The 13,573-nt window shown below is 53.1% G+C and overlaps 1 protein-coding gene across 5 annotated transcripts in view; it reads right to left on the bottom strand.

Moving 5' to 3' along the window:
- Window positions 1–13,573, bottom strand: part of PFKP (phosphofructokinase, platelet) — a 67,711-nt gene that overhangs the window by 5,961 nt on the left and 48,177 nt on the right. Inside the window, exons 15-19 of one of the 5 annotated variants that reach the window (XR_008510203.2) lie at window positions 12,452–12,539; window positions 11,272–11,424; window positions 5,870–6,022; window positions 5,726–5,756; window positions 1,138–1,302 (exon numbers count right to left, since the gene is read on the bottom strand). Coding sequence is in view for 4 of the 5 variants with exons in the window: in XM_054521664.2 (XP_054377639.1) it covers window positions 1,138–1,302; window positions 5,870–6,022; window positions 11,272–11,424; window positions 12,452–12,539 (559 nt within the window). In the remaining variant the exon portion in view is untranslated. 5 annotated transcript variants of the gene reach the window in all.

Below are 13,573 nucleotides of genomic sequence, written 5' to 3'. Positions count from 1 at the left end.
TAAAAAGATACATATACATATATAAGGATATATATATCTTTTTATAAAAGATAAAAAACTGCACCTGTTTGGGGCGGCTCCATTATAATCTTATGGGACCCACTGTTGACAGAAACATCGTGATGCAGTGAGTGACTCCACAAGTATTTACTTTGACATGATGAAGAAATTCATGATTCACATGTCACATAATTAGTGCCAAGGCCCTTTTTACTTGATCTATTTGGCTCAGAAACAAGTAACATCCTAACTTTTTAAAAGACAATGGTGCCGGGCATGGTGGCTCATGCTTGTAATCCCAGCACTTTGGGAGGCCGAGGTGGGCAGATCACGAGGTCAGGAGTTCAAGACCAGCCTGACCAACATGGTGAAACCTCATCTCTACTAAAAATACAAAACTTAGCCGGGTGTGGTGGCGGGTGCCTGTAATCCCAGCTACTTGGAAGGCTAAGGCAGGAGAATCGCTTGAACCTGGGAGTCGGAGGTTGCAGTGAGCCGAGATCGCGCCACTGCACTCCAGCCTAGGTGACAGAGCAAGACTCCCTCTCTAAATAAATAAAGACAATTGTTCAAGTTGCATTTTATCTGCCAAGGCCTGTCATCTTGCATGGAGTTTAGCAACTTTGAACATTGCAGGGTCCAGGACTGGATTCTGCTGTGTCGTCCAAGTAGGGACAGACCGCGGGGTCGGCGACACCCTTCCCTAAAAAAGCCACAGATGCCAAGAAACCACGGCCGTGTCTGTGTCAGTTTAGAGGCAGACGCAGCATCAGGGGCCTCAGGATTTAAAAGAAGCTGCAGCAACCTTCAGAGCCAGTCGCAGATGTGGGTGGTGACTGTCAGCGGAGGCTCTCAAATCATAAGTGAGACAACGTTAATTACACAACAGACTACGTCAAACAAACAAACTTGTGTTTCACGCGAGACTAGAAGGTGTCCTCAACCAGGCACACCTGCCATCACCTGACATGTGGTAGAGGCACCTGGGCGATGCGAAGTGCATCAGGCGTGGCGTGTTCTGTAGCACCTCCGTCTCCATGCCCCTTGGAAAGCAAACCACCCTAGACACGATGATTCACTCCGCAGCACTGAGTGGATCCCAAGGGGACGGGCCCTAAGGCCAGCCCCATCACATACCTGCAGATCCCTGATGTCGAAGGGCTCTTCGAAAATGTATGCAGCATCAGCTCCGGCCGCGAGCCCCCCCATGTTGGCCAGGTAGCCGCAGTAGCCGCCCATGGTCTCGATGATGAACACGCGCCGCTTGGTTCCGCTGGCGGACTGCTTGATGCGGTCGCAGGTCTGGTCACAGAGAAGAGATCAGTCACTCCAGCCCAGGGCTGGGGTCCACTCACCATCCCAGAGCTCCCCCACAAGTGAGTGCAGCAAGGCCCCCCACCGCGCCTGAGCATGCGGCCCCAGCATCCCACAGAGGTGAAGGGTGTGCAGCAGCCGGGATGTGCCCTCGGAGTGGGTGTGAACATGGTCTCCCGCAACCCCACCGTGGCAGCCACCTGGAGGTGACCTCAATGACCCGTAGTGGGGGCCTGGCCATCTGCCGCTCCCTTCTCCCAGGCCCCATAGGAGGGGACGGAAAAGACGACCCCACAAGCCAGCTCACTCCACGCTGCTCTGTGACTGTCCCTGCTGAAGCCGCTTTCACTGGACACGGACACTGTTAGGTGTGAGCTGAGATATTAGGGGACTATCCCCTGCCAGCTTAGTCCATGGGAACCACTGTGCTATTCTACTTTCTTCTGAAAAGCTCCCTGTGATTTTAGAGATGTGGCCATCTTCCATCCATTGGTGAGTGTTACGTTTATGGAAACTCTGCTCAAAGGCAGACGGTGGTTCTTAGACTCAGGTGCCTGGGGAAGTCTTCTGGATGCACAGGCATCGGGTCCCAGAGTGAAATGTCTGTCATCCGCCCTCCATGAGGACCCAAGCTCAACGGGGAGAAAAACAGCAAAGAAATGCATCGGCCACCTTCCCACCCATACACCAGTCCGGGCTGCAACGCCCTCTCCTGGGACTCTGCAAAGCCTCTGCCTGGGCCTCAGCTCCCACCACGGGACCCTCCAATCTGTTCACACAAAATGGAGACCCATCTATAAAAAACATACATCTGATACAGTTCTTGGTTTATTCAAAACCCTTTGCTCACTTCAAGTATACGTCAAGCCTTTCTCGGGAATCCCCGGCCCCGCCTGCTCCCGGCACCAGGTCCCGCTCCAGCCACCCCAGGTCCTCCTGGGGCCTTTGGATATGCTGGCCACTGTGCATCACATTCCGGCACAGTGGTGGGTGGGAGAGCGGCCCCCAAAGGAATCCCAGTCCTAATCCCTGGAACCTGGGAATGTTCCCTCATGCGGTGATAAAGGTGAATCCTGAGGACTACCCAGGTGGGCCCTACATGCCATCACCTGCATCAGCAGATGAGGGGTGCAGAAGCTGAAGGCCCTGGAGCGGGATGCCGCACACCCACATGGGAGGCGGCGCCGGGGAACAAGGTGTGCAAGGCCCGCAGCTCTGGGCACCTGAACGGGCCATGAGGGACTCTCCTGGAGCAAACACTCTGGCCTCAGCCCATGGCTCCTGCCCTCCAGAGCTATGGGAGAGTGAGTATTATTTTCCAGCCCCAGGTGTGTGATCAGTGTCACAGCGGCCACGGGACACACAGAGCCACCTTCCTCAGCTCTGATCCAGAGGGAAATGTCATTTCCTCAGGAAAACACCATCTGGTTTCTAGGACCACAAAGTTCCCTCTGTCAGGGGCTCTCGGAGCACCCCATGTCCTCTCTTCATAGAAATTATCCCGGTGTCTCTCCCTGCAGTTACCTCGTGGTTATTTGACTTGGGAGGATCTTCCTCACTAGGCTGCAAATTCCATGAGGACAGGAACTGTGGGCTGGGCTTACACCAGTGCACCATCAGCAGCACCCGGCCGAGCCCCCACAGCAGGCGCTCAAGAAATGCTTGTCTCCGAATGACATAAGCACGGTATTCCCCAGCCAGCCATCCGTCTATCCTGGTCAACGGCTGATCCTGCAGGATTCCCTAACCAGCCTCCATGGGACTCAGCCAAGAGTAAGAGCATGAAGTGGGGGTGTGGACTTGAGACTAGGAGCCACGTGAGAGTCTGTGCACCCAAGTTTAACACCCATTGGGAAATTTTCACTTGAGTACTTTGGATGAAATCTAAAAGCGCACTTTGATTAATAAATGCAGGCTTGATTAAGCCATTCCAACCTAATTTCTTTGGCAGATTCTTTTCTTCCCAAAATAATTGGTTGATGTATTCAAAACTGAACACGGGCTCTAGTTAGCGGGCCACTTTGCACTGTGTAGAAGCCGAGAAGGGGAGAGAAACAGACAATGGGAAGAATTCCCTTCTTTGTGCTTAGGAGGACACAGGACAGAACCCCGTCAAGGGTCCAAAGAGCCGACAACTGCCTTCTTGAAGGGCCAGTGCAGAATTCTGAGGGTTTCACTGTTCCATCTGTACTGGGTCTCTCTCTAAATGTGATCTAAGACTTAAGATGCTGTAAGGCTTTAAGACTTGTCCTTTGTCTTAGAGAATCCCGGGCGTGGGTGGGGCCTCAGGACCCCCAGAGGCACAAAACCTCATGGGTTACTTTTCCAACTGAATCTCCTCCACGGCCCACCCTGAGGTGGGGAATTACCGTCACTCATTCAAAGAATGACATCAACCGCTTAATGGCAAAAGAATTCTCCAGGCAAAGCAGCTCTCCCAAGAGGCTGATTTGTGCCTGAGCATGTCTGAGTTCTGGTCCCTCCAGCCTGCCACTGGGGGGTGTGGAACAGCACAGCCCTGACACCTGAGCCACGCCCCCGACTGTGTGCTCCTCTCAGTGTAAACGCAGCGACAGCTGGGACGGAAGAGGCCGCCTTTGCTGGAGCTTAGATACAGCTTTCCTGAACGCTCTCCTCATTACCTAGATGGCATCTGAAGCCTGAATTAGCTTCTAAAAATAGCAAGTCACTCTGGCCATGCCTCAGGCAATTAGTCAAAGTAGCACTGACAAGAAGGCGGCAGATCCCAAGCGTGGCCCTTCCTGCCTGCAGTGTCGCACGGAGGCGCCTCCCTGGCTCCCGAGTGGGCGGAAGGATGGCAGAGGGCTGTGTCCCAGGCCTGGCACATGGACAGCAGCCATGAGTGGCATTTATCAGGCAAAGCCTGTGACTTCAGCCATTCCCCCTGCACTATGGGATGTGCCCGGCAGACACCACCCCCTGCAAGGGCACACAGGCGATCCTGCTAGGAAATTCCCCGAGGAGTCCCATGGGAGCGAGAGCCCCAGGCTACAGTTCAAACATCACCAGCACTTTGCTCCATGGGTGTTAAGAAATATAAATTGGTGGTGAAAGATAAGGTGGCGTTTGCTACAGCGTTAAGGCAGAAAAAAGCCACTGACTTCTCTGTGACAACCACCTTGTTCGGTGAATCTGCAGGGAGGCCAGTTTTCCCACGACTGGTATCCCTCACGGCAGTCGAGCCTCTGCTGAAGTCGGTGGCCAGATGGGACAGGGGGTGGGGGTCCTGTCCCTGCTACAGCAAGGGACCTGCAGCAAAGCACAGCTGCTGGCCGGGGTAGGGCTGCGTTGCGTGTGGGGTGCGAGGGCGGAAGCGTGCATGGACATCTACAAGGTGCTAAAAGAGAGTGAAGCCAGCGATGGCCGGACCCTAATGGCATTCACCCAACAGGGGTCAAGTGCGGGGCCCAAGAAAGTCCTGGGAACAAGCCGGGGCCAGCCTCTGCAAGGCCACCACAGCACTGGGGAATGTGACACGCAGAAGCCCAGGAGAGAGATGGCCAGGACACGCCCCTCAGCTCGAGTGGGAGGCTGAGGCTCAGAGGCACAGGAAGCTGCAGCCGACCTCATGGCTCCTCTGCTCCCTTCCCTGCACTGTAACTCAGCTCCGAGGGAAGTACCCAGAATAGAACTGCTGTTTTCCGAGGTTCTGTGCCAAGCTGAACTAAGGAGTCTCCAACAGGGCTGGCAGTTTTCACTGCAAACTCCGGAGCTGGCTTGGACATCAACATCTAAGGTAAAGGCCAGCGGCTGCTGTCGCCGCACGCAATGCAGGCCTACCCCGGCCAGCAGCTGTGCTTTGCTGCGGGTCCCTTGCACCAGGCGGCCAAGTCACGGACGCGACCCCACATGCCACGGTGGCCACCGTCCTGTCTGCAGCTGAGTGAGGACCCTCTCTGCAGCAAAGGCCTGTGGAACTACCATAGGTCCTCATGTCTAGCTCATGACCATAGACGTGGGTCAGAGTATCAGGGACCGGAGGGGCCACCATGCAGATGTCAGCACCACACCCACGACCGGCAGAATCCACCCCTCCCAAGGCACATGTTGGTGAAACGGCCTGCCCAGGAGGGCGTGATTTCGGCTCTCTAAAGAGCGTCTCGTCTCACCAGGAAGGCTGTTTTCCAGGCAGCGGCCCCCAGTGGGTACGGCTCTGTCCCGGAGCTCGTACTTACCGGGCACTTACACCGCTTCCTGCAGGCTCCCACGGCTGGCCCTGCAGCCTTACTACTCAGCGTGGGCAGGAGAGGCAGCCTCCAGAGAAATGGTGCCTGCCTCCCCTAGTCTAGGTGGGATAGAAACACGATCCCAAGGACTGGATATATCATCTCATTTTTAATCAATAAAGACAGGCTCTCCCTAAGGCAGAGAAGCTAAAAAAAAAACTTACCCTGTTCTGGCCAGTGTGACATAAAGCCAAGCTAACAAAGGGGGGAGAAAGAGTAATAATAAATCTGGTTCATTCTTAGCACAGAAGAAACAAGTTGCTAAAATAAATGAAGGAAAGCAATGGGAGGAAACGGGGTTCTCTTACCTCAACAACAGCATTCAGGCCAGTGTCGGAGCCCAGGCTTATTTCTGTGCCTGGGACATTGTTGCTAATCGTGGCCGGCACCACACACACGGGGATGCAAAGCTCCTGGTGGAGGCCTCGTGCCTCGGCCATGTCACATGCGCTCTTGTAAGCCTGAAGCAGCAGGGCCAAGCAGTTAGCGGGCGTGCCGGGTGCTCACCTGCCAGGCCCAGGGCCCGCGCTGAGGTCCAGGAAGGGACAGGAGGGGACTGAGTCGCCAGGGAAAGCCGGTTCATGCGGGTCAAGGGGCCGAGGGGAGCTCTGGAGGCCGTGCGGGAGCAGGACAGGCCTCGGCGACACAGGGGGCCACCTGGGCACAGCCCAGGTCCTCATGAAAGGGGGGGGCCTGCAGGCAGTACAGCGGGGTGGGTGCGAGGCAGGCAACAGAGCAGGTTGCAGGCAACGGCGAGTTAGTCACGAGCAGGACAACTCAGCCCTCAGCATCTCACGTTGGGTAAGGGAGGCCAGGGCAGTCAGGACGTTTAAAGGCAAAGCCAATTCTGTAGCTTTCTGCAGGCAGGCAAGGATCAGTGGATGGGGCACACGGCTGTAAGGACCATACCAAGTGACTGCCTTCATCGCGCAGAGGCGGCGCCTACGTGCAGGCAGGAAGGAGGCATGCAGCTGGATTACCAGTGGGCCACACTCAGCCCCACGCCACATCTCTGCTCTCTGGGGGGAAGCTGCCATTTCTGCCCTCGGCAAGCCACACACAAAGCCGCACAGGCGAGCAAGAACCTGAGTTGCTGCTCTGGGGTTCCACTGGGAAATGGGTTCCGGTATCAGAAAGGGGAGCGGTTCTTGAGCCTGTGTACACCGGGGTTTTTCAGACTCCACCTCAGGGTGTTAACCAAAGTCACAGCAGGACAGGTCCACACGCCCACTGTTCCCACCTCCAAGTGGCCCCACACAGCAAGGTGTTTTTGACATCCACTTGGTGGCAAAACCAACTATTTATGGTCTTGGACGTGTCGGTCTTACTGTGAATATCCCCACATCTGCTGCAGAAATGCTACTGGTGGGACACAGGGCGGGGCCCATGCCTCCCTGGGAGAGTTGGACAGTGAGCGATCTGGGCTCTGCAGCCCTGGTGGAACGCAAAGCATCCCAAGGCCTGGAGCCCGTGTGGGCCAAGGGCTTCAGACGGTGGGTGTAGACCCATGGCAGGTGAGTTCACAGTGCAGTGGGTAGGAGGGTGGGGCTGGTAGGTCAGTGCTGGGTGACCACAAGGTGAGCTGTGAGCACGGTCCGTGCTGGGTGACCACGAGGTGAGCTGTGAGCAGGGTCAGTGCTGGGTGACCACGAGGTGAGCTGTGAGCAGGGTCAGTGCTGGGTGACCACGAGGTGAGCTGTGAGCAGGGTCAGTGCTGGGTGACCACAAGGTGAGCTGTGAGCAGGGTCCCCCGCGCCCCATGGCACAGCCTCCACGTCCACCCAGGCCCAGCACATGCCCAGCTCTTGGGCCGCTCTGTGCAGGCTCTGCCTGGCAGGCTCTGGCCATAGCAGTTTTTGCAGGACTTCAATCCAAATGCCAGCTGCTTCCCAGCCAGCAACACTCATGTGGGGGCACTGGCTGGCCTGGTGCCCAGGATGCAGCCCCTCAGCACCACCACGTGAGAGGCTCCCTATGCTTTTCAGACAGGTAATGTCACTCACTTTACTGTGGAATACCCGAGCTCAGGACTGACCAAGACTGGCTGCGGGGAGCTGGCTGTTTCTCCGAGAAGCCCTCGCTGGAAGCCAGTCCATGTGGGTGACCTGGGACCAGGAGGGGCCTGAGGCACACAGGAAGGCAGGTGGGGGTCTCGGCACCTTAACTCCGCATTGCAATCTGTGGGGACGGCCACATTGCTGCAAATCCTCTCTACCCTCTTCCCTATCACTCCTCTTTTCCTTTCTTCAGTCTCCAAAAAAGGGGAGGGAAGCTTCAAGACGGGGGAGACCCTGCCCAGGAAAGCATAAAATTCTCAAGACCAAGCACAGCCAGGCTGTGAATCACTCACGAGGCTGTGGTCACTGCCACCTTCGCAGCAGCTGACGGGAGCATGGCACCCAACTTACTCTGTTTCTGATGTGACCTGATCAAGCTTACAGGATGGAGTAATGCACCAGCGCTAAGGAATGAAAGGAGTCAGACTGAAACTCCCTGCAGCCATATCCTGAGAATGTGTAACACCTGCTCCGAGGCATTTCATTCATTCTGTTCTGCCCGGAAGACCACTCACCAGCACCGCATAGATTCTGAGGGGCTGCGTCGTAAGCTAAGCATCAACGCTGGCAAGAAGGAAATCACGAGAGAGGATGAGGATGCACGTGTCCAAGGAAGATGACGGCTTCACCACATCAGACCCAACCAGGGCTTCTGAAGCGCAACACGGTGACGTCCTGAGCCAGACTCCTATTATGGAGCCTGCCCTGTGCTCGGAGGGACGTTCCACAGCATCCCTTGTCTCCAGCCCCAGATGCTGGGAGCATCCCTTCTCCCAGTCCTAACCAGAAACCTTCCTGGACGTTGCAAACATCCCCTGGGGCAAAATCACCCCCGATGAGAATCACCAAATTTTCTGAACAATAGAAGCCGGTATACTGGAGCCATCTACAGACCTCAAACCTAAATGCTGCCCAGGGCCACGCCATGAGTCACTGGTCACAGAGGGTGTGGCCAGACAGGGAAGAGATGCTCACTTCCATGCGTCCTCAGCCTCCGACAGCTTCAGGACAGTGGCCAGGGGGACCTGGAGCCATCCACGTCCAGTTGCCTCATGCCCTCATTTCCTGAGGACGCCACCAGCTCATGTTCTTCTATGGCCAGACAAGCCCAGTTCAGACCCAAATCCAAACCTTCTCAGGATTCACCCCATTTGGCCATCAGTAAACAGGGCTCTGGAGAAAACAGCTGCCATGTTCACATCTCAGTCCCTCCCCCTTCAGGGTCCACAGAGGGACCCTCAGCGGCTTTCTCTTCTCTGCCCCAGCTCCCGAGCATCCGCAGCATTCACCACGGTGACCTCAGTCAGACGGCGTCACTCACCCATCACGAGACTAGAACCACTGCACCCCCAAGACAGCCTTGTTCCTTGGAGCTCAGGATCAGAAGGGCAACGAGGACACACACATGCACTTACCAAGGTGGCTGTGCCTGGCCAACGGGAGGCTCAACTAACTACACGCTCCAGTTCTTTCTCAGACATTGTAATCAGTTAACTTCAGGCCTGGCATGGTGGCTCATCCCTGTAACCCCAGGGCTTTGAGAGCCCAAGACAGGGGGATTGCTTGAGCCCAGAAGTTTGAGACCAGCCTGGGCAACACAGGGAGACCCCGTCTCTATAGAAATACAACAAACTAGCTGGGTACGGTGGCACGCACCTGTAGTCCCAGCTACTCAGGAGGCTGAGGTGGGAGGATCACCTACGCCTGGGAGGTTGAGGCTGCAGTGAATAGTGATTGCACCACTGCACTCCAGCCTGGGAAACAGAGTGAGGCCCTGTCTCCAAAAAAAAAAAAAAAAGAAAAAAAAAGGAAAAAGAAATTGTTTAACCTAGCTTTGAGAAACTCGAATGAATGAAAAACTGCATTTAAAACAATCGCATAAATCACACAATCCCTTCAAGGGAAGTAAAAGCGGGTGGAACTGATCATTTGTGGGGTGTTTGCCCCACGCATTTTGGTTTTCGTAAGTTTGACCCTACGCATTTGTTACATATTTACAATCTGAAAAAAAAATAATTTATAGCAGAGGACCCTGGAATTAAAAAGAGAGATTTTCTTCATGCCTGAAAGTACACATCACATACCACAAGGATCTATGCTTTGCGTGGAAACTTGAAAATAAAAACAGTCACAGGGAGATCAACACCAGCTTTGTCCCACATCTTCAGATGCTCAGCTAACCGCAGTGACCACTCTCAAATTCTCCACCCATTCCCTCTGGGCAAGTTCCAATTAGGTAACAATTAGGGAAAAAAGAAGCTTCAGTCCCTCCCATTGCACACCCAACTTTCACAGACCCAAAAATCTAGCTAAAGCAGGCGAAAGAGCAGTGAAAGCAATGAGGGAATCCACTCTGTGAAAGATGTTCATCTTCACATTCACAGCGCAAAGGTCGGCCCAGAGCCGGGCCAGCCCCGCAGCAGCAGAACTGTAATGCCCATCACCAGGAGAACAGAAGCAACGTCTAGGTCAGAGATTAGCGACTGCCAAAAATAAGGTGAAAGTTGCCCCCAAAGCCAGTGAACACAGGAAAACCTGGGCAGGTTTCCTTCGCAAAGAAAATGAAGAAAGTTTAAGACGCTCAGAAAAGCAAGAAACGAGTGCTAAGCGTTACTTACCATATGAGCTGTATGTTAAAAGCTTGTTTTTTTATTTACCAGTGCTAGAAATAAGTTTCATGCCAAGGGTTTACAAAAAAAAAAAAAAACTTAGAAAAATATTCATGAGAACCAAGTCTCACAAGAAAAGTTAAAACTTGAGAATTACTGAAAAATTTTAGACATCAAATTTTTAAAAAATGAAATGCTTTCTGCATTAGGTACGGATCTTCAAACTCCCATGTCAATTACCAAGTGTGACACACAAACATGGGAACAGGCATTTATTTCTTTTAGCCGGGAATGGTGGCACGTGCCTGTGGTCCCAGGTACTTGGGAGGCTGAGGTGAGAGGATCACCTGAGCCCGGGAGGTCGAGGCTGCAGTGAGCCGAGATCACACCACTGCACTCAAGCCTGGGTGACAGAGTAAGACCCCGTCTCATAAAGAAAAAAAAAAAAAAAGAATATATTTCTATGTTTTATTATTGTCTCTTGGCAAAAAAACTAAACTAGCACCAATATTGCCTTAGACGTAATTTAACATCCCCAATTTACAAAGGGGAACATGAGGTCAACAGCGAAGAACACAGGAATAACAAACGCAATGATGCATTCGGGGCAATGAATAAAATTATAAAATATTCAGTTCAATTTCTACCCTCAGCATCAAGGCAGGGGTTCGTCATAATGGGTATTGGAGGCTCAAAGAAAATTTAGGCTCAGCACAAAAAAAGAAAAAAAAAAAAAAAGCTATTTTAATGCTGGTGCAATCACAGGAGACTGCGACCCAGCCCTTCTCAGCGACACAGGTGCTCACGGGCACTCCCGGAGTCTCGGCCACGCTACCTCCCCCTCGTGGCCACACAGAAGAAGAGGTGGTAAAACTTTTTGGGAGTGAGATCAAAAATTTTCAGAATCTAAAAAGATACTTTTCTGGGGGGAGGGGTCGGAAAGAATGAGAAGCTCTCATTCAGGGTATTCGTAAAAGGCTGTTTCTAGCGCACTGGTAGATAAAAAGGGCCGGGGCCCGCCTGGCGGGGCGCGCACAGACTTACGTCGGTGATAGTGTTCAGGGCTGTGTCTGCCCCGATGCTGAAATCGGAACCCGGCACATTGTTGGACACAGTAGCGGGAACCATGACCATGGGGACACAGAACTCCTCGTGCTTCTCCCGGGCGGCTGACAGCTCCAGGAGTCCCAGGTAGGCCTGTCAGACAAGCGTGGGAGTTGTGGGGCGAGAGGGAAGCTGGGGAGGAGGGGGGTCTCGCTAGGACAGCCTGGGAGAGCCACCTCCACCACAGCACGCAGGGAGCACACTGGGGCGTCACGAAAACACTACGAGATCAACACAGAGTCGCGTTAAGACCACAGACAAGGATGGGCAGGTTCTAAGCACAAAGGGCGCAGGACAGACATGATCAGTTAGAAGACTAAACCTCTCATGGATAAGACTCTCATTTCTGAGGTCCTTACTTTGTTTTTTTTTTTTTTTTTTTTTGAGATGGAGTCTCGCTTTGTTGCCCAGACTGGAGTGCAGTGGTGCAATCTCATCTCACTGCAACCTCTGCCTCCCGGGTTCAAGCGATTCTCCTGCCTCAGCCTCCCGGGTAGCTGGGACTACAGGCGCCTGCCACCACGCCCGGCTAATTTTTGTATTTTTAGTAGAGACAGGGTTTCACCATGTTGGTCAGGCTGGTCTTGAACTCCTGACCTCAGGTGATCTTGCCCGCCTCGGCCTCCCAAAGTGCTGGGATTACAGGCGTGAGCCACTGCGCCCAGCCGGTTTTTACTTTTCCTAAAAGTAAATGGAAAGGTTACCATGGCACTAATCTTCATTGAATAGAAAAATATCAGGGTCTACAGTCCAATATGTGATTTTAAACAAAATTCTAGGTATAACTACCTTACTCTCTAAGTAGCCACTGGACTCTGGACTCAAGAGAGAGAATTACTTCCACAGGCCTGAAATACATCAAGAGCTCACTGAATAGATGAGGCCCAGTTAAGGAGTCAAGCTTTTGCTTCTCGGTTAAGTTGCTTTATTGGAACTGGGCCACTCGTAGGCCATGTCTTAGCACCTGCTATTCTGCTGTTCTACAATTCTCCAGTGGCCGCTGGGTCTGGGAACCTATCATCTCGGATCGTGGCCAGTAGCCAACAAGTAGCTTAATGTTTAGCCAACACAGGGCGCGGCTCACACCTGCAAGACCAGCAAGAGAGAAACGGTAACGTACCTCAAATCCACCGATGATCAGCAGCGCGTTGATGCTGTGCGTGCGCATCTGTGTGGCGATCTCCTCTAAGTACTTCCCCGGGAGAACGCTGAAAATAGCCACATGGAGAATGATGTCAGACACCCCAAACTCCACGCGGTCCGCGGGACGCCACGCTGGGAACCCCCGAGAAACCACACCGGTCCCTACCCTGCCGCCTTCCCCAGTCTGTGGTTTTAAGGAGCGGTAAACGTTTGCCTTTTCACTCATGCCGTTGTGGCTGGCAGATGGCAGAACGACCAGGAATCTCATCTCAAAACAGTGTTTTCATGGGAAAATGGAATAAAGCATTTCAGCTCATACCTTGACCTAAAAAGAACTCTATTGCCCCATTAGAAAAAATAAAAAATAAATGTTATAATTATTAACAATTTTTTTTTTTGAGATGGAGTCTCGCTCTGTCACCAGGCTGGAGTGCAGTGGCGCAATCTCGGCTCACTGCAAGCTCTGCCTCCCGGGTTCAAGTGATTCTCCTGCCTCAGCCTCCCGAGTAGCTGGGGACTACAGGCGCCCGCCAACACGCCCGGCTAATTTTTTGCATTTTTAGTAGAGACAGGGTTTCACCACGTTGCCCAGGATGGTCTCCATCTCTTGACCTCATGGATCCACCTGCCTCAGCCTCCCAAAGTGCTGGGATTACAGGCGTGAGCCAAAGTGCCTGATAATTGTTTAAATGGAAATTTCCAGTTTCCAAATAACTTACATATGCATTATCCACTATTGATCTCATTTAAAATCCCATCTGCTCATACCTGCTCTCCCTCCCCCATGCTCTCACCAATGTCACATGACAGGGCTAACAAGTGCAACACCAGACTGTGCCCCTCCCTGGATCCCATCCCAAGCCCACCCAAAGGTTTCATGTTGATTGGAAGAAGTACTTGTACTCTTCGTAGATTTATAAGACATCGTAGGGCAAAAACGTTCAGGCCAGGCAATCAGAGCAGAGAAGTGGATGCAGCTAACTGCAAACCTATGTTGGCCCCTAAGGTGAGGTTTCTTAAGCCTCTTCAGGACGAGCCCACAACAGCCAGCGAGTCCTCTCTACGTTCTCGAGAGCAGCGCCCTGGCTGGCTTATCAAG

This window comes from Pongo abelii, chromosome 8 (assembly GCF_028885655.2).
Source record: "Pongo abelii isolate AG06213 chromosome 8, NHGRI_mPonAbe1-v2.0_pri, whole genome shotgun sequence".
NCBI lineage: Eukaryota > Metazoa > Chordata > Mammalia > Primates > Hominidae > Pongo > Pongo abelii.
This window is presented reverse-complemented; position numbering and strand designations above follow the sequence as displayed.